This window comes from Phasianus colchicus, chromosome 23, assembly GCF_987193195.1.
Source record: "Phasianus colchicus chromosome 23, bPhaCol1.hap1.1, whole genome shotgun sequence".
Taxonomy (NCBI): domain Eukaryota; kingdom Metazoa; phylum Chordata; class Aves; order Galliformes; family Phasianidae; genus Phasianus; species Phasianus colchicus.
In genome coordinates, this window is record NC_143458.1 from 3,423,791 (window position 1) to 3,446,511 (window position 22,721).

At 41.6% G+C, this 22,721-nt stretch overlaps 1 protein-coding gene across 7 annotated transcripts in view; it reads left to right on the plus strand.

The window, feature by feature from the left end:
* Positions 1–22,721, plus strand: part of ARHGEF12 (Rho guanine nucleotide exchange factor 12) — a 66,785-nt gene that overhangs the window by 21,855 nt on the left and 22,209 nt on the right. For 3 of the 7 annotated variants that reach the window (XM_031599816.2, XM_090123683.1, XM_090123681.1), the window contains exons 2-19: positions 2,051–2,074; positions 2,665–2,753; positions 11,185–11,283; positions 11,756–11,805; positions 12,565–12,622; positions 13,182–13,360; positions 13,888–13,965; positions 14,577–14,696; positions 15,180–15,314; positions 16,531–16,602; positions 17,344–17,436; positions 18,025–18,135; positions 18,625–18,723; positions 19,334–19,376; positions 19,761–19,866; positions 20,685–20,822; positions 21,339–21,371; positions 22,112–22,229. In XM_031599816.2, coding sequence (XP_031455676.1) covers positions 2,051–2,074; positions 2,665–2,753; positions 11,185–11,283; positions 11,756–11,805; positions 12,565–12,622; positions 13,182–13,360; positions 13,888–13,965; positions 14,577–14,696; positions 15,180–15,314; positions 16,531–16,602; positions 17,344–17,436; positions 18,025–18,135; positions 18,625–18,723; positions 19,334–19,376; positions 19,761–19,866; positions 20,685–20,822; positions 21,339–21,371; positions 22,112–22,229 — 1,645 coding nt within the window. Of the gene's footprint in view, positions 1–2,050; positions 2,075–2,664; positions 2,754–4,350; positions 4,408–11,184; positions 11,284–11,755; positions 11,806–12,564; positions 12,623–13,181; positions 13,361–13,887; positions 13,966–14,576; positions 14,697–15,179; positions 15,315–16,530; positions 16,603–17,343; positions 17,437–18,024; positions 18,136–18,624; positions 18,724–19,333; positions 19,377–19,760; positions 19,867–20,684; positions 20,823–21,338; positions 21,372–22,111; positions 22,230–22,721 lie in introns of all 7 variants that reach the window. The other 4 variants (XM_031599814.2, XM_090123679.1, XM_090123680.1 and 1 more) reach the window with 3 other exon arrangements.

Genomic DNA, 22,721 nt, shown 5'->3' on the forward strand with positions numbered 1-22,721 from the left:
GCCTGCCCACCTCCCTCCCCCCCCCCGCGGCTCCGGCGCTTCCGGGCAGCTCCGCCCCGCGGCGGGCTGTCGGCAGGACGGGGAGGGCTGGGCCGGAGCCCGGGGAGGGTCGGGGCTGTGCTTGCAAGGCTCGGCCTTGCTGAGCGATGCAGCCTCAGGGGAGCTCAGAACCCACTCAGAACTCAGCTCCCCGTTCAGATCGAAAGAAATCCTGAAGATTTCCACATAAAAATAAAAGCCGTCAGTGTTTTCGTTGTGAATAATTAGCGCCAACAGCTTACATGCATTAAGCAGAAACATCATGACTTCTAGACCTCAAAAATCCCCTGTTTGCACTTCTGCTTGAGCACGTAGTAAATAACTGAGCTGTTTGGGTAAACAGTGGAGCAGTGAGCTGGTTTTGTTTTGTTTGTCAACAGCTCCTTTTGCTGCAGGAGCTTAAGTTCAGGGCTTCTGCACACCTGGTAGGAGAGACTGCAGAATAAGCTTTTTCTCTGAAATGCTTCATTAAAATATTCTTGAGTGATGTTAGGATGCTTTTAAGCAAATAAAAGCAAGTGCATTAGATTAAATAATAATAAAAAGATGTCATTCATCTGGGATGTTTTCCCCTTAGAAGGGTGATAGGTCTTTTCCCTGGGCTATTTTCTTTCCCTTGCTGCTGTTGGATGTAGCACTGGGTGAGCGCTGCGAATGATGGGCTGATGGTTGGACCCGATGATCTCAGTGTTTTTTTCCAACCTTAACAATTCTATGATCCTATGATCTGCTCACTGCTCAGCATTGGGTTCCATCTGCGTTGTCCCTGGGTGGCTGCTGTTTGCTGTGCCCTGGGTCTGCTGTGTGTGGTTGTTCCCTGGAACAGGCAGACAGCGTTGTTGGTGTCACTGTAGGGTCACTCACCTGGTGTGTCACCAGGTACTCATTTCGGTGCTGTGCCCTATTAGCAGCGTGTGCTTGGGCTCAAGCTGCCTGGTCCTAAGGCTGTACACACAGTTGCAGTTGTTAGCTGAAGTGAAGGATTAAGTTGGGTGCTTCCACTGTGTCTGTGTGTCCAGTCATGTTTTCCAGGTAACTGGGAGGGAGTTAGCTCTGAGGCTGCTGTTTCGGGCTGTGCCACTCGGTATATCACAGGGCTAGGTGATGCACATAGTGGAGAAAGGAGCTGCAAACAGGAGCATTTGGGGCAGCCTTCCTGTTTGTGCTCAGGGGATTTCTGTGGGAACACTGTGAAGTGTCTGGCTCAGCTGAATGTGAGTTGGGAGTTGAAACTCATGAAAAGTTTTGAGAAAAACAGAGTAGAGGTTGGTGCTTTAAGCTGGGTGGCATACTCCTCGCTCTGTCATCTGTCTGTGGTAATTCAAGGAAAACAAATTCCAGGTTTTGTAGGTCCTGCTTGTTTCATTACAGAACGCACATACACTTGTGCCTGCTTTTGCATCTGAACTGTTGCTTATGTTGTTTGTGTTCCAGAAGTAACATCTGGAGTAGTTACTATATTTCCAGCTTAACTTTACACCATTGTCTCAAATTTGACAATTTCATGAAAATAATTAAGAGATCTTGTTAGGGAACGTCTGCACGAGCTGCAGTATTGCTGGGCTTCATGGAACCCACATGGGAGGGAAGTAATGGGAATGCTACATCTATAAGAGAATTTTCAGTGACAGTCTGGACCTTCTTCAGATGCTGGACAAGCAGTCCATCAGCAGGCTGAAAAATTGAGCTATGTTAATTTTCATTGATGAAATTAGTTGTTATGAGAGGAAGATGATCCATGAGCTGCTATGCTAATGGGAAACATAGACCTACCGGACACTGGATTTGACAGCATGAATTCTGTTTCTGTTGTGTTCTGTTGGAAACCTTGCCTTGACAATTTTTTGCCTAGATGGGCCAAAAATTTGCTGAAGTGGAAGAGATCAGTTATTCACTTCTGAAGGCACTGCAAGGCAGTAGAATAACTTTGTATTTAAGCATAAGCATTAATATCAAGCATAATATTGAGAATCTAAAAAAGCTCATTGTATTTGTTGTTTCTTCTTTTCAGGTTTCCTCTTAAAAAACCTACAAGGTAAGTTGCTGACATTTGGCTGCTTATATACATTGCACGTTGTGACGCAGTATGGTTGAAGGAGGAATGCTTGTAAAAAAAAAAATAATAAAATAAAAATGCATGCAAATATAGAAGTACCCAGTACAGATGAGATCAGATTCATAGTTAGATCAGGATAAGGTGCTAAAAATTTGGTGGTGTACTCAAAGTGCATGGTGCAGTGTTACCTTTTGCTGTGCATGCTGAATGGTCGTCGTAGCTGGGATTGGAGGTGGGCAGAGAAAGTGACACTGCTTGTGCACGACATGCAGGCACTTCCTTCAAGTGGATGGTGGTGGGTGTTCCATGTCTTTAACTTTTGCATGGATGGGTGTTTAATGTTTGCTAGGAGAGGAGTTGGAGTTAAGATTTGGGGAAGTTTTTCAGTTTTTTGGGAGATGACTTTTCATCTTGAAGACAACCTGGAAATAGATTTAGCGCTGAGCACAATGTGTGCCATCTCTGTAAACTCGCTAGCAATCAGGATTAGTTAAGGTTATTTCCAGAGACTGATGGGTGAAACAGTGCTGTTGTGTGCAGTAGTCAGGACTCTGCTTTGCTTGCCACAGGCACGGCAGCATTCTGAGCAGAGAGTCTCCAGCAGACAAGAAGCAGAAGGTTGAGCGCTGCAGCAGCACCCACGACTTCGATCCGACAGGTAAAGCTTTAAAACTCCACGGGTGAAGATCCAGGCCTGGGCTTGGAAGGTTCTGGGGATCAGAATGAAACCAGTTTTAATGTGTCAACATATGTGGAGTTCAGGAGTGTTGCTGTTCTGTGCTTGCAAAGCCCTTCTGAGACATGCAGGCATTGAAATGAATACAGGCTTGCTTTTAAAGACGCTCATCGGCCAAGTAGCTGTTAATTGTGTGAGAATAAACCCAGATTAGTGGTGTCAGTGAGTAATTACAACTGCTTCCTCTTTCAGAAAAGTTAGTCTGAAATTTCAGGAGGCAAACACTGTAATTAGTTGTGAGTAGTTCTTTTGGCTGTTGAGTAGAAAAAGGCGTGAAATGTGAGACCCTACAGACTCAACTAGTCTCAATATTCCTTATTGGATCTTTTGAACTTTAGTGGATTTTGAACCATCTCTGTCCTTTGTAAAATGAGTTTGTACTTCCCAACGTGATGCATTTTATGATGAGCTTCTATTTTTTTAAAGGCTATGCTGTCCTATTTTTTAACCTTCTGAGAGGTCAGCTTGTTCAACCTGTCCAGTGCTGTCATGGGAAATTAGGGTGCATGCAGGGATTTTTCCTTCCTTCTGTGAAAGACTAACCCAGTGACTCCTGTGTGTGTTCATAAAATGCATGACAGGCTCTTGCCTGAGCCTCCTGGCCCCATGCAATGTGCTTTTCCATGTCTGTGCATTTTGCTGTTTAGTCCAGTCAATTCCCTGGGGCTTGTGGAAGAGATGAGAGCTGAATTGGAAGGCTGTAAAACTTGCAGAATGTGTTTTTGCACTAGGCATTTGGAGCTGATGTTTATAAATCATGCTGTTTGTTAATGCTTCCTGCCACTGGCTGCATCACTCCTTCCTGATGTACACAGAATAAATTGAAATGAATGAGCTTTTAATGTCTGTTTTAAAAAAAATAATAATAATCTTGTAAGGGAAAAAAATCTGAATTAGTGGTTGTCTTCCTTTGTCCTTGGGAGTATGTAGTGTAAAACTGTGGGGTTGGCTGAGGGAGGGCTCAGGCTATGAACCTCTTTGGTAGAAAGAATCCTTTAGAAGCAAACTTCAGGAATCTTCTAATCTCAATTTGATAAAAGTAATTCAGAATTTTGAGGGCTGCTACCTGGCACCACTTTTAGGATGCTTGTGATCTGGTCTGATGGATGAACTCCATACTGTAGCCTCCATAAAATTCCCTTCTTTTTAAGGGGTGAATCCAGAATGCTGAACTGCTGTGCATACATTTATTACTTACTCTGGAGATGGGTGTCACCAGAATTTCCATGTCTGAACTGTTTATTGCCCAAAATATTTTCTATAGTTCATAGCAGAGAACTTCCTTTATTGTGTCTCAAATTCTGTGATAAATTCTTTGTGGTGTTACCTGTGTCTTCACGCTCGTATTATTCACCCCTTATTCCAAGTGTTTCACCTGTGTTTTGTTCACATCTTATTTGTGTTTTGCACGATTTAACCTAATAAATCAGTCTGTGTTTTTCATGAAGTTTTTTTTCTTCTCATGTTTGGTCTCCATATTTTCTATATCTCTCTCTCCTTCTCTCCTGCTCTCGTGCAGATAGCTCCTCCAAGAAGACAAAGTCTAGTTCGGAGGAGAGTAGATCCGAGACGTATGGTAAGCTCCAGCAGCTGCTGCAGCCTTGCACCTTTGCAGTCTGCTCCATGCTTTCTGTCTGTGCACCTGAGGCTTTTATTTATCCCTTATGTGATCCGCATGGTTGGCTCTGCAGCAAGGAGTGGGATACTGGGTTTAAATGTTGCTTCAGTGTATCAGCTTGTAGTCCTTGTAGTGGCTGGAAACTAACCCATAGGTGGCAAGCACAGGTTGTCACCCCTTCTCCTGATCTCTTCCTAACTGGGAAAACTTGGTGGGGCTGCTGTTCTTGGAGACCTTGTGCCATCACGTGTTTTTGGCACTGTATGAAGGTGGCTCATGCTGGGCTCCACAGGAGCATGTGTAGCTGTAGAAAAGTCTGCCTTGCTCTGATTGTAGCAGTTAATCTGGATCAGCTGGTAGTAGTTCACATTTTGTACTGTCTATAAAGGATCTCCTATCAGTTTCTTTTCATTTTTCAAGGAAGGAGAAAAAAACATCTCTGAAAATAATTTCAAGAAAATGGAAGAATATGAACTTAACCATTCTTCATCCAAAAGAAGGGAGTAACTTCCCTTGTCCTTCAGCATTGCTGTGTACTGCTGTGTTGTCAGCTTGTAGACTGGAACAAATTGGCACGAAGCAGTCTGGGACAGGAGTAGCCTCACACATCATTGTGTTGCCAGCACACCGCCATGGGTGCTGCTGGAAGGAACGTCTGCTGAGCAGAGCCTGTTTGCTCATCCTGCTTTCTTCAGCTTGCATCATAAATGTTAGTCTTTAGACAGTGACACTCTTGTTCCTACCTTTATGTTAATGACCTGTTGAATTTGTTATCCCTAAATAGATAACATATCTTAAAAAATTACTTGCAATAAGTTTTTGCAGGTTTGGTGGGTGCTGTCTTGAATTCTGCCAGCTCGTAAGACCCTTGGGCCTGGGCTGAACCTGGCCAGTACTGCTGCACATCATGTTTCTCATCTTGTATTTCCAGCTCTGTCTTGACTTCTCTCACGGACTGGCCTTCTTGCCCTTCCCTTTTTCTTCCTGGTATTTGAAATACTTGTCGGTAATACTTTCTGTTTCATGTTTTTCTTTGCTGGTAACTGTGCTTGCTGCGTAACCTCCTGTAGCCTTTGAACAGATACAATGACTCTTGAAGTATCAGCTGTGTTATTTCACTGGAATAAGCTACCTGTTCTTACTGTGATCCAACTTCTTAAACTACCTGAGTAATGAGTACATGTTGCTGTCATAGCTCTGATCGTAAGGAATATAAAGAAATAAAAACAGATCAAACAAAAAACCCCTAGAGTTTCTTCTAAACCAACACAGGCACGTTAGCAAAGCCATTCAGTTGTTGTGGTTTAGGAGATGTGGTCTGTTCTTTCTGTTAGTAGGAAATCTCTTCGCTTTCCCTGGATTTTGAATCATACATATTTCTTATTTAAAAAAAAAAAAAGTAATATGAGATGGTTGTGTTCCTCAGGGTGTGAGTCTGTTCCTCAGGAACTGTAAACAGGTTTTGAGAGTGCCTTAATTTGCTTCAGTAGAGCTAGAAACCTGACCTGCTGCAGGTTACAGATCTCCCTCCTCTGCTCAGAAGGAGTGAACAAGGAAACAACCTGCTCAGACGGTGCATTTTTGAGGGTGATGTTTCTGATGAGCTTATGTTGAAGCCTTGACTTGTTCTTTCCTTTGCTGGGTTGATGCTGGCTGGTGACAGCACAGCTGACTGGATCCTATGGTTTGAACCTTCATAGAGTTGTGCCTAATGCTGCTTACCCATAATATACTGGAGGTGCTGTCAGACTATTCTAGTTTAATTACAGGAAACATTTGGTATGCTTAATGGAATGTATCTGTGTTTATACTTCTCCCTCAGTCTGCACAGTGTCCTGGTTTTCATGTATGGCAGAAAGAAACATGACTTCCTAACTTAAGCTTTCACTTCCCCCAAAGTTTCCTGCAGATGCTCTGTCCGTGCCCAGTATCTCTGGGAGCAGTTTCCACTCATCCTTCCTTTCCAATGGCCTTTTCTGTGTTGGACCTCGCCCTGCCTTTTGTCTCTCCCCTCTGCTTTTCCCAGGTCCTGTGGTATGTGCAGAGAGGTTTGTTGTTTGCTTTGGAAGGGACCAAAATATTTTAAGACCTGCAAGTAGAAATACTGTACTGATATTTTTCTGGCTGGTGACTGGCTGTTAACTGGCTCTTTCTTGGGCTAGCCTTTGGAAGGGGGGTAATAGGAAAGTCCTGAGTGACATCAGGAAAAGGAGGTCATTTCTATGTATGTGTTTGTCCTGAGCTCTTAAAATTCTTAATTAAGGAGCAGTAGACCAGAATTTTTTTTTTTTAATATCTGAGTGGTCCAGTGGGGGGGGGAGTGGTTAGGTAGGGAAAATGTTTTGAGATTTATGTATTTAGGTTGATTTATGATCATATCAAATTTAGAGTGAGGTATTTTCTCCCATAAATCCAGATTCGTATCTGGGTTCTCAATGAAGCCTAGATGATGAGCGGAGTGATTGGGTGTAATTTCAGGTATGCTATAATGTAGTAATTAGTGCCACAGTCTTCACAGTGCTTAATACCTCTTGCTTGAAGTAGAATTCCTGTCTCTCAAACAAATTGATAATAATAAGGGTGAGGGGTTGGATATATTGGTTACCTTTCCCCATGACTTGGTTGCTCTCCAAAGATGCCTCCTTTTATATTCAGCAGTGATAATTTTCCAGCCCAAATGGTAGATTTATGCACACTTATACACACAATGGTGTGCCTTATGCACACTTTTCCACTTGTTACCTTCAACTCTGGGGCAAGTTTTTAAATCTTCGTTTTTTGTTTTGCCTTGAAAAATCCAGATTTTGCCCCTGTTGATGTGTTTCTACATCGAACCCTAGAGAATCTTTCCTTATTCTTCCTGTTTTGTTTCTTACCAGCTTTGTGTCTTTATGCTGGGACCGTTTTTCCAGCCTGTTAAAAGGCCTCTTGGGAGCCTTCATCACTGCCCATGTGATAGCCAGAAGTGGCCCCAATGAGAGCAAGGGGCACTTGACCACAGGGACTGAATGCATTGTTGCTATGGGAGCTGCCAGTCCTATGTTTAATGGCTAAAACACATTGTTCCTTTCTTCTAGGAAGGCTGTCGTGCCTTGTTTTGTGAATGGCTTGTAGTGCCATTGTCATGAACAGCTCTATGAAGGGTCTGTGTGCTGCATCATTTCAGATGGTATAGTTTTTGCTTTGGCTTTATCTGACTTCTGTTGCCAAGCTAGTAGAGGAATCTGAAGAATGCCTCCAATATGGCATTTCACATGGAGAACGTGGTAACAACTGAAATGTAGTGAAATACAAAATTTCCCCCAGTGACAAATTTCCTGTATGAAAGCTGATCGTTTTATTTATTTTGTGGAGCGGGTTTTCTGCAAACACTGGATGGAAATAAAGCTTCCCTACCAAAGTGAAACATTTGGACGTTCTCAAAGCCCCAAGGAGTTTGTTTTTGTTTATCCAATGATTCATGTCCAATCGCTGTACTGAATTGCATTTTCCCATTGTGGCCTCAAGCCTCTGGGGAGGTTATAGTTCAGAAGTCTCCTCCCATGCTGTGTCCCACACAGTTGGAGCAGAGCAGGAGCTCCTTTTTGCTGTGGGAGATGTAATTCGTGGCTCTGCTCTCTGGAGAATCAAGTTTTCAGTATCAGCTCCTGATTTATTCGGAACGTGAAATTTTGTGTTTCATTGAATAGCTTCAAAACATTTAGCATCTATAGAGATGGTAAATGATCTCTTAAGTAAGGAAGCTCGTGGGCAATTGAAATGTATCTGCCCAAACTGCCTGAAACGCTTATTTTTACCATATTGTGCTGGTGACCTTGGAGTCGGGACTTCAGCCTTCCTGCTGCCCAGAAGTTGCATTTTGAGGGACTGCAGTGTCCCAGAGGGAATAGTGCCACCTATTGAAGAGTTGGTCGCCTTCACTTTCCCTGTACTGCCTTTTTTTCTGAGATTATTCGTTCTAGCTGCTTTCATTCCTTGTCTCAGACCTCTCACTGCAGTGCACACTGAGCTGCTTTGCTGCACCCCTGCCTTGAGGTCCCAACAACTTTCTGGAGCTGCAGTATGCATGACGAGGAAAAAGGATTTTAAAGACATTTTTTTTCTTACAGAATTTTATGAATCTACTCAAAATATGAAAATCTATTTATTTTTTTTAATTTTTACTTAAAGCATAGTTACAGTGATGTTTCCTCATTGCAAGACGTTGCCATGTGAAAGCAAATATGGGAATAAGATCATTATTGATTTGATTGGTGTCAGCAATGAGTTTATTGACCTTGTAATTTTTCTTAAACTTCAGCTGGGAAAAGTGAAATACCACAGTAAGAATGAAGGGCAATGAACACAATGAACAGCTCATAGTTTCTGTTCAGCACAAGTGAGAAATGAATGAAATGTGAATGAAAATCCATCACTACTTGCTTGCGTGGGCTTTTCATTGCTGCACCAAGTTGGCAGACTTGTCTTGAAGTAGGTGAAGTTGTTTCCAGGTAGTGCTTCACATCTCTGTAAGGCTGCTGTGTATCTCTCTCAGGGATGGCTTCTCAGCTGGCCTATGTAAGCCTCATAATAATCTGCTAGACCCTGTTATATTGTCTTAGAGAAGGGCTGAGTGCCTGCTTCTTATCCAAAGTGAAAGACTACAGGGAAATGGCAATACTGGAATAGTTTGGGTTCAAGTGAGCTTAATTCAATGATGGTCTTGGATAAAACTGAGACTTGTGCTGTGAAGCTGTTTAACATGATTATTGCTGGGACTTAACTAATACTCTGACAGGTCAGCTTTTGTTGCATCCCCTAATGCTTTGCCTCCGCTTTGGCATCAGGTTCATTCAAGGAAGAAGCTTATCAGTACACTAGATCCAGGGATTATTGGTTCTGGGAGAGAGAATTGTCATGGCAGAGCAGTGAGTACACAAGGCTATGCTGTGCCTTTAAGCGAGGAAAGTTCTTATGAGTCAAAAGCTTAGTTAGTGTCTTACTCATAAAACCTGCACGTCTGGCAGCAGGGTTTAAAACGAGCTGTTTTTATGAAATAGCATGTGTTCTCTTTCCCACACCCCACCCTGGGGCATCATTCTTGTGAAGTGAGACTTGAAGAAGCTTGGTCATATAGAAAAAGGGGAGGTACAAAAGGGAGAGGCATGTTCTCTCACTTAAGTGTATAAAGAGGGTGTGAAAGGTGGTGGTTTTTCTTCCTCCTGTCTGCTTTCACTTTACATCCATCTCTGCAGCTCATTGTGTGTCGCTGTGTGTAGTGTCATTTGTTGCAACTTTCTGAGCAGAAGGGGAATTACTGGGGTATGGTACTGGGATCAGATGGATGTAGAAGTGCTGCAGTGCAACCTTCACCACCACTCCCACATTGCTTCCAAATGGGCCACGCTCCAGGAGAACAGGGCTGACTGGGTAGGCAGTGTTTCATTTGAAACTCCTCATTTCCATTTGGAGTTGCTGCAGAGCCATACTGGTGCAAAAGCGATTTAAAACATGGATGTGACTTTGCACTCTCTTACAATTCTTTCCTTACAAAATGATTCCAGCAAAGGCTGTCTTCCCAATTCCTTTTGTTCCTGCCACACCAAATGCTGCTTCAATTTGATATCTGACTGTGGAAGAGAAATTCAAGTCTGTCTCAAGATGCTGATGGCAAAATTTGTTGCCCGATGCGGCTTGAGAAGCAAAGCAGGCTGCTGGAAGGAAGGGTGATGTTTAGTAGCTAGTGGTTTCTGCTATGTAAATAAAACAATGTCCTTGAAGCATTTTGCAGAGTTCTAAAGTTGTTCTTCCAGATAAAGGCTCCTTTGTGGTAGGTGCTGTGCAGATGCTCTCAGGGAAGTGCTCTGCAATGAGTGTGCAGGGGCTGCTGCCTTCTTCTCCTTTTTTTCCCCTTGTTTCACTTTTAGGTGAACAATAGACGTATCTTGCGCTTTGCTTTTTCAAAGTGCTGTGCCTACTGAGTACATCTGTCTCTGCAACAGTATTTGTGTTCACACTATAACACTGTACTGAGCATTTCCAGTAAGAAAGACAATTTTCCTTTGATGTCACACAGCACGTGGGAGGAGGAGCAGATTCAGACTCAGAACTGCTGAGATTTTGGCCCCATTCATAGATCAGAAATAGCTCAGTGAGAGGCTGGGTCTTGATTTCAGAAGTGTGGCAGTAACTCCTCATTGCTCCTGCTCTGAGTCTGTGCTCGCCTGGAACAGAAGGTGCCCTGAGCTGAGATTTTTTGCAGGAGAACTTTTCCTGATCAGTACATCTGCATTAGTACAACCATTGGTGTTGGTGTGAGAGATTTGTGACCTATTTGCATCTTTTTAAGTAGCTTGTAGAAATTGTTTTTGATGGTGTACTGGACCTTATGAGCCATTGCCATGCTTTCAAGAGCTATTGGTTTGGACAAAGAGAAATAGCTGCTCTTCTTTACAGCCTGCTGTTACCTCAGGTTGTGCCTGATGTGCCCAAGCTGTCTGCATCTCTGCTGTTGTGTATGTCTGTGTTGTGTAAGTGAACTAAGAAGCTTGACCTGTCTTGACATTCCTATCTGTTTCTGCACTGCTTCCCTATTTCTGTCTCTCATATATATTTCCCTCTGTTGTCTTGTACCAGTTTCTTTCTGTGCTCTGTGATTATCTAGGAGGATAAGGTTTTGGACTGATGCCTAGCTTGTGTCTCTTTGTATTTCCCTCTTTCTCTTTCTTCTGCCCTTTCTACACCTTTCTTATGCAGGTCTTGTTCAGCGGTGTGTTGTTATCCAACGGGATGAAAATGGATTTGGGCTGACAGTCAGTGGAGACAACCCAGTCTTTGTGCAGTCTGTCAAAGAAGGTAAGCAGACATGTTAAATGTGCTCACCAGAGAGCAACCTAGAGGGTTTGCATGTGAATCAAAGAAACACGTGCATGAGATGGAGGAGACAGCTCCATATTCTTTCCTTATGGGTGGGATGGCTATAACCATCAAACTTTGGAACAGATGTGCATAGACAAAGGGTGTTGCACTGTTGGGATGCAATGAATCACCTCTCTCAGCATCTAGATGTATTTGCAAAGTGACTCTTACATTTGAAAGGAAATAAAGAATTAGGGTGATGTGGTGGGATTGTGGCTTGTATCCACTGCAAAGTGGAAACAGAACCTTCTTCAGTCTAGATACTTAGAGATTTTAGTCTGATTAAAAAAAGAGGAAGCTGGGTGGGAATGGGAAGTAGCTTCTCATGGAAATACAGAAGTGCTTAAACCATTCCTGTTTCCTGTGACATTTATTCAAATTGGAACTAAACGGTTTCTTGCTTCTCTAGATGGAGCAGCCATGCGAGCTGGAGTGCAAACGGGTGATAGAATTATCAAGGTAAGGGCATTCAGCTTGTCTGAGAAATTGATCCTTTGGCTCAAATGAGCTCTTTCCCTGAAAGAAAGTCACTGATGTCTCTGCACTAATGCTTGCTTTTGCCTGGGGGGGAGAGGAATGGTAGAAGTTTTCCTGTTCTGGGGATGTACAGTAACCACTGCGAGCCCACTGCTGAAAGCTGGTTTTGTTATGGAGATCATTCTAATCTCAGGAACTGATGCAAGTCCAACATCCCACAAGCTTCAAACATCAATGTAGAGAACAGAAGTAGCAGCAAGGGGAAGGAGTAGATCTGCACCCAGAACAAACTTATATTTCAGACTCTAATAACTTAGAAATTAAACCATTAGCTAAAAAGACTTTGTAAGTCAGTGCTGCAAAGTGATGGCTGTGTTATTGCTGCTACGACACAGATATACTTGTTTGAAAACCCAGTTCTGTAAATTAATGAGTAAAATTAACTAGCCTAAATCTTCTTCTGGTGGGTTGCTCTTCTGCATTTGGTTGCTTGTTTCCTTTGGTATGTGTCTGTGGTTTTCTTTTTCTTCAGAGCTCTCTGAATAAACTTAGAGAGAGAAGTTGTTCATCTGTTAGTTTCTTGAAAGACAGAGGAATAGAGATAGGGGGAAAACGTTACTGTTCCTCATTCTGCTGCATTGCTTATTGTGTAATGTGTGTGTGCCAGAAGGAGTTTTTCCTTGTCTGGAAAGCTGTAGCCAAACACGGTTTGCTTTTTTTCCCTCCCTCTGATATCCCCAGGTGAATGGCACTCTTGTAACACACTCAAACCATTTGGAGGTGGTAAAGCTGATCAAGTGTAAGTAAAGGCATGTTCCTATATTTTTTTTCCACTTTGCTCCTTTAAAAAGCATGAAAGGCAGAATTTAAAAGGACCAATGTCTAATTTATCTATCAAGTGACATGGACAAGGTCTAATCACGCCCTGTGCTGAGAGGTAAAGGTGTGTGTAAAACAGGCAGTAAAGTGAAATGTGGGGTGGCTGCTTCTGCAGTTTCTCCTTTGTATGGCATCTGAAGTTACTGCCAGACCTTGCCTTATCTTCCCCTGTTTTGATTTCACCTGAAATGCTGTAGCTGCTCAGGCAGCATTAAGGCAGATTGCTTTATGTTGCGTGCAGAGCACTGGCATTTCCAAGGGAAGTGAATTCTTGGTTGGAAGAAAGTGCTAGCGGTTTTTTCTGCCCTAGCACAGTTTATTTTGTGGTATGAGTGTATGTATACTGTAAATGTAACCTGGTAGACTAGAAATTACACTGCGTGCTTTCATTAAGAATGATTATCACAAAAGGGGTGAGTAAATGGCAGCCTTAGAAATCTGCAAGTACATCTGAAACACGACTTCTGTTCTCCCTGCAGCGGGTTCCTATGTAGCTCTCACTGTTCAGGGGCGCCCACCGGGGTCGCCCCAGATTCCCTTGGCTGATTCTGAAGTGGATCTGGCAGCATTTGGGCATATGTCTCCCATCATGACATCACCCCATTCTCCTGGCACATCAGGAAATGCAGAAAGGATTACTAGCCCGGTGCTTATGGGGGTAAGATTTTAAAGTGTTCTTTCCAGAGAACCAATTTAGCAGTGGAAAAAATGTAGTCATGTATTTTTATTTTTTTTTTTCCTCAGAGGAATTGTTTTGAGCTTCTTGCACAAATAACAAATTGGAAATAGAATATTTGCCTGACTACCCAGTGGGCATTGAATCACGTGGGAAAAACATGTTGCAAGTACATATCCTGCCCCATCTGAGATAATGTAAAGGCAGTTGAGAGATTACTCTATTCCTAGGTTGTCTTTGAGATATGCTACAGTTTGCATGGTGTGAGATTACACGATCATAGAATCACAGAAGGGCTGAGGTTGTAAGGGACCCAAAGATCATCTGGTTCCATCCCCTTGTCATGGGCAGAGCTATCTGTCTGATCCAGTGCTGTAATTCCTATTAAGAATTGGACTGTAAGGCATGCAGATTTGTGGCAGAGAAAGGAAAGCAAATAAATACACAAACACTTCTCTTTTTTTCTTTTTTTTTCTTTAACTAACCCTTAGTTCCTCTGTATTTTCCAGGAGGAGAATAATATTGTCCACAACCAGAAGGTGGAGATTCTGAGAAAGATGCTACAAAAAGAGCAAGAGCGGCTGCAGGTACTGGAATTTGTTACTTGCCTTCAAGAGGGGTCCAGGAAAGGGAAGGGGCTGAATTGTAAGGAATGGTGGTTGATGTTCAGTAGCATTTTCAGCATTCCTTTAACATGATTTGTGTTTTCATCTAGCTCTTCTTTGTGCAGAGATCTGACTCTAATTACTCTTATTGATCAGCTCTGCAGTTTTTAATTCTTGTCAGGGTAGGAAAACAATCAGCAGTGGGTGCTTTAAGTGGAAACATACATATATGTCAGTCTGGTCCAATCCTAGGACACGTGAGCATCTGTGACTCAAAACTAAGCATGAGTCATTTCTCACTGGGAGCGACAGTTGGCACAGTGCTGCTTGGTGGTGCTGAGTTACTGTGTCTTCAGCTGTATTCTCACTGCAGTTGTGATTATTTCAGTAGATCTCTAGGTTGCAGTTATAGTCATATGGCACAGGACAAAGGAGAGCTATTTAAAATAGATGCTCCATAGTATCTATAGTGGTTGTGCAAATGTACTGAATATTATTTTAGATGTGTAAGTGGAATGAGGATTAGTGGTAGGCTGTAAGCTCTGGTGCCGAGAAGATACTGAGTGATGAAACCTCATAAAACTACTTTTCAGTCTCTGCAAGAAGAGTACAGCCGATCTGCCAGCTCACGACTGCTCAGAGAGATACAGGAAACAAAGAAGCACATTACTCAGCTGCAGGAGCAGCTGTCCAAAGCCACAGGCTGTGCTCAGGTAACCAAATGTGTCAGGCTTCTCTGTGGTATGTTCTGGTTGAAAATTCTTGGGAGATGATGGTATTCTGGGCAAGCAGAAGTTTCTTACCATGCTCTTCGGTGCTTGTACAGGCAGATGGCACCCTCTAGAGTTGAGACTTGTGATATGCTGGCAGAAGCAGTACAATGCAATGTCAGTATATGAAGTGTGCTTTACAGTGGACTTCCAAACAATCTGTGAAGAACTGCTTTTAAAGCAGTAAGTGCCAATTATGAAATGTATTAGCTTGCCTGAGAATGTGGTATGATTTTCTGTTATCTCTTCTTAGAAGTTCATTGCAACCTCTTTTGGGTACGTGAAAAAAGTTTTATAAATGGTTTATAAGTAAGTTTTTATAAATGGGGTAGGCTGTCCAGGTTTTGAAACAGCTAATGTTGGAGTACTGTCTCTTGAAATATTTTACTGGCTCAGTGCTGCTCACAGCTCACTTTATCTTTTCAGGATGGAGTTTTGTCCTCCAGGTCTGTGGCAGAATCGCTGCAGGTCAGTGAAGTGGAGGCAGAGAGTGGGGATGCTCTGAGCAAACTGGATTACAGTAGTGACAGCCCCTCTCGACCAAACAGTGACATTGCTGATGTGAGTGTTGTACAGCTCCATGATCTTGATTCTATACCTCTTGGATTTGTTTTCCTTGTGCAGATTTTTAAAGCTTGTGATGTTCTGTCTATTACAGATATGTGCCATGTGTCAGTAAGGGTGTGTGTTACTAGAACAGGCTTTTAAGTACTCACCAAAAACGTTTCCCCAAGGAACCATACTACACTGGTTTTCCATTAAGGACTGGGAAAGAAACAGTGTGGGCTTTGGATTCTTATCTAGGATTAGATTTTCCTGGCACACTCCCTGTAACCAGACAAAGAAAGATGGATGACAGCATCTTTCTCAAAATTGAGAGAGGCCAATTAGAGTATCTTTTTAAGAGCATGTTAATGTTCCAATTACGGTAGCTGTGACTCAGATCCAGTCACTGGGCACATTGCCATGAAAGTGAGGAAGAGCCTAACTTCTACCAAATAAGCTTCAATTATTGCCAACAGTAAAAGCTCTTAGTCTGTTCTGTCTTCAGTTATCAATCTGTACTCGTATGGTCTCCTTATTGGAGTGCCTTAACACCTAATCCTTAATTAAGTCACTGTCTGATTAGTGCAGTGGAATTGAGTCTCTGTGCTTGGACTTAAGTTTATTGTTCAAGTTAAGGATGTAGGAGCCAAATCTGTGCTCGTAGTTGGTAGCAATAGGAAGATGGGTCAGACGTACCTCCAGAATGTGAGGTATGATGATCATCACAGAAGACTGTTTCAAAATACTCCCCTACCAATTCCTTATCTGATTAGAGGTGTCACTCATGTTTGTATGTAAGAAACACAGAACAGAATTCCTAGCTATCTTCCTAATAAACGAATCCTGTCAATATTGGGAAATGGGAAAGGGTCTAGCCAGAGAACTAGCAGCATGAGTACTACATAAACTGCTGTAAAAGGTGGAGAGAACAAAGAGAAAGCTAAGGAGAGGTGTATTGGCATTTTTTTACAGCTCTGCCTTTATTGATTGCTTCTAACATTCTTAATAAAACTACTTCTCCATTGGGTTGTTCTGTTTTGTTGGATTTTTTTGTTGGTGTGTGTTGTTGTTTTGGAGCAGTGCAGTTTGCCTGTTCATACTTCAACTGGTTAACAGTTCACTCTGAGAGAAAGGAAAACATTTGTCTGTTGTGGCTGAAAAACGTACTGTACTGTTCTCATTTTCCTGGATTTGCTGTTACTCACCAGAACTGAACTTCCTTTTTTCCCAGAGTCCTCGCAGTGGCCTGAAGGAGCGGGTTTATCTGGATGAGAGCCCAGAGAAGACTGAGGTTCAAGATACTGTGAGTCCAAAACTAAAGAATCACAACAGCATCGCCTGTGATAGTCCCATTTTGCATGTTTTTTCTTTTCTTTTTAGATGAAGCACCCATCAACTTTGCATTAGAAAATGAAATGCAATTAAAGTTGTGCAGGGAATGTTAATTAGCTGAATAAAGGTTTATGGAGCTTAAGAACGGGCCCATTTAGAGACGAGAAATAGATAATCAGCAGTAAAACAGCTGGACCTAAAAGGGCTAGAGCTGTTGTGCATGTTTTATTCCCTGAATTCAACACTAAGTGAAAAACAATGTTTTTTCTTCAGATCATTATGGCCTTAAGAGTGGATAGAAATGGAACGTGGTTGAAAGCGCTATCATTTTCCTTAGGATGACTTCTGAAGTATTTTTCCCTCATCTCTATGATTTTCTAAAGTCATATTTCTCCATTTATACTAAGCTGACATTTGTCATATGCTGCATGCTTAGTGTGCTCAGAAATCTGTAGATGATGCAATTGGTTTTGAGTCATCTGCTTTGACATTTCTGAATGCTTCCAATTTGGGAGATCTATGCTAAAAGGAATCTTGCAACTCTAAGCTTGTGCAAGATGGAATGAAGGCACTTGGGTTTCTCTTGAAATTTGAGGAGAATTAAAATGATAGCAGTATCTTTGACTGGGTGAAGAAAGATTACTGTTCCAAGGGAGTAACTGCAGTGCACTTCTCTTCTTCCTTACCTTCTTCCACTCCTGACTCACCCCAGGATTCTCAGTCCAGCATTGGAAGTCCTTCATCCCGTGTGGGACCACAGATCATTGGAGCAGAGGATGATGACTTTGACACTGAGCAGGAGCAGGTAGGAATGACTTGTAGCCTCAGCCACTCTTCTTCCCACATTGACTAGTCTTTCTGTGCTTTAATTGCAAGTGTTCCATGACTTAATTTTATTGAACTGTTCTCATGTTGAATTAAGGATTAGGGCATGTGATTCCTGTTACCACTGATGATGCCAAATGGTAACACCTGGATATTTTTGTCTTTATTTCTTTCTGTTACTCTTCTTGAATTTCAAGAAGGCTTGAAGTTTTATGTGCTTTATTTAGTTTCCTTTTGCTTATTAAGTTTCTTCTAACTGTTCTGCACTGTAGTTACAGCAGTGTAGCTCACATGGCTTTTGACATATTCATTCTGAGTTACTTTAGCTCTCCTGTGTTCTGAGTTGTATTTCATTATATTAGATTCAGCGTTGAGAGATGTGTTTAAAAGGTGTGTTGTCATTGTAAGCCCTTCCTGGGATATTACAGTGATACTGTGGAGATTCTGGAATTGATCAGTTCTCATTTCAATTCAACAAATGAATCGCTAAGCTGTTGGAAGAAGCTTCTTGTTTTTTTGCACAGTAGCTTTCTTGAATAATTCAAATAGTTTCCATGTATCTCCACAGATAAATGGACAATGCAGTTGTTTCCAAAACATTGAGCTCCTGAAGTCTCGCCCAGCTCACCTGGCTGTTCTTCTGCACCATGTGGTGTCCCAGTTTGACCCTGCAGCATTGGTAAGATGTTCTAGAATTGTTTCCCTGGTCAAAATTTGTAGGCTACACCAGTGTGTGTCATCTCCTCGTTCTTGTGTAGCATTACCAACAACATTGCTGGATTGGAAAGGAGAGAAATACAGATCCTTAGCAGGCATGAGCGTATGTCAAATAAAGGAGGAGAAGAATGAAGAGAACTGTCTCTATTACATTCAGCTATTTGCAAATAAATATTTCACTCTGAAAGCATTTAATTCCAGCCTAAGGTAGTGGGATGATCTCTGTCCCTTAGTTCTGAGTTGTGTAGTCTGATCTCTGTGTCTCTTCTGCACTGATTCTGTGGCAGCATAGCTGACCAGCTGAGGTTACCTGTGGTTGGCTGAAGATAGCTAGGAAAGCTTTCAGATCAACGGTGCTGAATTCTTTGCATGACAATGAAGAAAGCTCTGAGTTAGGGGTGTTAGAAGAGTTGTTGTAGTATCTCTAAATTACTTCTCCTGTTTCCCACAGTTGTGCTACCTTTACTCAGACTTGTACAAGCAGACCAATGCAAAAGAGACTCGGCGTGTCTTCCTGGAGTTTTACCAGTTCTTCTTGGACCGAGCTGCAGTAGGTTCCAGATCTTTCTTTTGTTTTCAGGCACATTTAGAAAGTTGACTTTTACCTTTCTCTACTCTCTGAAGTGGAAAAAAATAAGGAGTTACTCAAGCTTTCAAGAATCAAAAGGATTTTAATGTGTTGTTTAAAATATTACCATTGAGTAAAGTGAAATAAATGCCAAATAGCCCCAGCTGCCTGGTAATTCTGTAAATCACAGGAAATGCATTGTCTGATAGGAAAAATTTGGTTATGTGCAGTCTAGCTTTAGTTGTTATACGCTGCATTTTAGTTCATATCTGCTGCGTGTTTTGCTGTGTCTGTTAGGGTTAGGCAATTTCATATGTGTGTTGGTAAGCCTGAGAAAGCCTCTTTACCATCTCATCTTAGACTACCACGTTGTGTTGTAGAGGCTATTATCACCTGCTTAGATGAAATCATCCTTGTGTATTATATATAATATATGTGTGTGTGTGTATTCAGGATGGAAGCCTCCCCTATGATATGTTCAAGTTATATGACTTTAGGTTTGAAGGGCATTGCATTATGCACTTTGTATTGTACATTTTATTGGGGTGCTGCTTGTTGTATGTATTCCTCCAGTGTTCCTTTTCTTTTGCAGAATCTTAAAGTTCCAATACCAGATGAAATCTCTGTAGATCTAGGTAAGGCACTTCTGCCTTGAAATTCTGCTTTTCAGCTTCTACTGTTTGAGGCAGTCCCAGCAAATAACCATGGGGTTGCTTCAAATGTATGGTTACAAGGAGAGACAAAACAAATTCTTGTTTTGGACAATAGTGCATGCTCTAATAGATGCATTGGTGGTGGGAAGAACTGGCCATGTTGGCAAGTGTATCTTTTAGTCTAATGCTGGATGTGACCAAAGCTATTTACACTTAATGCACTGAAATTCATATTATCAATAAGTGGAAGGCAGAAGGGTATTCTTGGATGGTTTAAATTGTGTATGAACGATTTTATTCTAAGGTACTGTGAACTATTTCTCTTCTTAAAAGTATAATCTGTTAACTTTCTCTTCTGACTTACAGAGAAAAGAAGGCCAGAACTCATTCCTGAAGAGCTTCATCGCCACTACATACAAACTATGCAAGATAAAGTCTGTCCAGAAGTTCAGAGGAATCTGGAAGATTTCAGGTAACAGCAGTTGCCTGTACAGTTTTTGTTTAGTTCATGCCTGATAAGGAAGAATTCCAAACTCAAGAAACATTTGTCTTGGACTGAATAGGAAGATAGCGCTGGAGAGAGGGCTCACTCTGACCAGTCTTTGAATGTGTTTTGACACTGCTGCATGTAGTCAATTGCAAGATCAATATCAAAGACTGGATTCTTTATTCTAAAAGTTATTGGAGCCACATTTAGAATATTGTTGCTTAATATTGTTACATAAATCTTTATTAGAATTGTAGAATCATTTGAGTTGGAAGAGACCTTTAAAGGTCATCAAGTCCAATCCCTCTGCATTGTACAGAGACACTGTATTTTTAATCAATGTATATCATTTTTTATTTTTACTCCCCTTTAGACAAGAAATAATCCACTTTAGAGAGCTGTCATCTACAAATCATATAATTTGATAATTGATATGTCCTTTCATGTGCAGTCATGAGCAGTGCTAGCGTGAGAGACCATCTCAAGATAATCTGTTCAGTAATCGTCGTCTTCATAGCTAAAAATATTCAAGTATATGCTTCAAGTATTTAACCTTGGATGCTGCAAAAAGAATGCCCACTTTTACTTGGTCATTGCCATAGCTACTTCTCTTGATAAATGCTGTAAAATCTTACCCCTCTGAAGGCCATCTTAGCTCTGTTTTACAGTGATTGCAAATGCTGTAAAGAAATGTCAAAAACCAATAAGGCAAACTTTTTGGCCTTCTGAATGCCAGGGTTGCTTTCCCTTGTTACAGGTCAGTATTTATTTTGAAGTGATTCTTTCTTCTCTCTGTATTTCAGGCAGAAACGTAGTATGGGGTTGACCCTGGCAGAGGGAGAGTTGACCAAGTTGGATGCAGAAAGGGTTCGTGACCGGAACGCGGTGGAGAAGGAAAGAGCATGTGCAGAACAGATTATTGCCAAAATTGAGGAAGTCCTGTGAGTATTGGCAGGTGTAATTGAAAGAGGTAAAAATGGTTTCATCCTGAACCTGACAAGTGCAGAGCACAGGAGTTAGGAGCTACAACAGAAGTGATTTGTTAACCAGTACTTTTGCATTACTTCCTTGTTTTGCTACTGATGTATCTCTGAGTAATTATAGCAAAAAGTTAGGCAGTAGTTAGTTAAAGTCCGTATCTTTTCAAGGAGGCTACTGCTCAAATAGGAGTGGCAATATTTCCATTGTTGTTACGTGTATTATTTGATCTGAGTCCTTCACTTGGGCTGTAGAAACAGTTAATTTCAGAAACCTCGTTTGTCTTTCAATTTGTTATGAACCCAATTTTCCCAACTGAACCTTGATTTTTGTTTACTTTTCTTTTTCCTGGGGCTTTTTGATATTGCAAAGGACACTTTGAACACAAGTGCTGACACTCTGGGTAGATGTGACTGTGTATTAATTGTTAATTGAGTTTCTTTTTTTACATTCTCATTTACATTTGCATTTTTACATAGGATGACATCTCAGCCTTTGGAGGAAGACAAGAGGTAATGAAAGTTGTGTGGTCCTAGAAATAAGAACTCTTTTGCTGATACTGGTTCTGCTGGCTCTGTCTTCTGCTGAGCAAAACAAGACAGCCCTCTGCTGGCTGTAACTCCAGACTCTCCCTTTCTAAATCTGCTGGCATAATTATCTCTGATTTGAAGCATCAACCCCTTGTTTTCAAACTCTCCTTGTTCTGATGTTCATTGTCTGATTCACACCAGAAAAAGTTGCCGAGAGTTCATCTGTGTCTTTTGGTTTTGTTCTGTGGTTGTTTCAGTCCAGTCTGACATTCATTATCTGTGTATGCTGTGCCCCGTTTGGTTTATCTGACACCCTACAACCAGACTGTTAGCTTTTACTATTCTTACAGAAACCAGACCTTTTACTGTACTGATTTTCAGTGTAGCTCTAAGCCATGATCTGACTTCAGATATGTGCCTAATTTATGAGTTTACACCTGTGTAATTGGTAACATTTTAATTTTACCTCTTAGGCTGGTACGTCTTTTATAAACTGTATCTTTTGTTTACAAGAAATTAGATTCTAATATTAGTTGAGTCTTTCCATTTGCATGTAATGCATAGTTTCATATTAAAAAAAAAAGAAAAAAAAGAAAAGCTTCTGGTTTAATTGATTAATTTCTCCATGGAACCTTTACATTTGATCTGTTTTATTTTCTTGACGAAATGGATTTTTCCCAGTACATTTCTCCTTAACCTCCGTCCTTGTATTTATTTGGCAGCTCCACCATACAATATGTGATTCTTACTTACATGAAGCACCTGGGAGTCAAAGCTAAAGAGGCTCGGAACCTGGAACAGAAGCGTGGCCGTATTGGTTTCTTGCCAAAGATCAAGGTAGTAGTGCTGTAGCCAGTGTGCATTTGTTTAAAGCTGCCCAGCATGGTTGCTTCGTTAGAACTCAAAATATACTTTTGTATGATACCAAGTTGGTATGATTTTTAGTGCCTTCGTTGCGCCAAGAGCATCTAGGATTATCAAGCTTCACAGAAAACCTAACAGCTCTGATTGGGTTATACAGAATCACAGAATGGCTGGGGTTGGAAGGGACCTCAAGAATCATGAATCTCCAATCCCCTGCCACATGCAGGGCCACCAACCTCCCCATTTAATACTAGACCAGGCTGCCCAGGGCCCCATCCAACCTGGCCTTGAACACCTCCAGGGACAAGGCATCCACAACCTCTCTGGGCAGCTGTTCCAGCACCTCACCACTCTCTCTGTAAAGAACTTCCCCCTGATATCCAACATAAATCTTCCCTCTCTCAACTTAAAACCATTTCCTTTTGTCCTGCTGTTATCTACCCTTGTTACATATGTTACATATATACA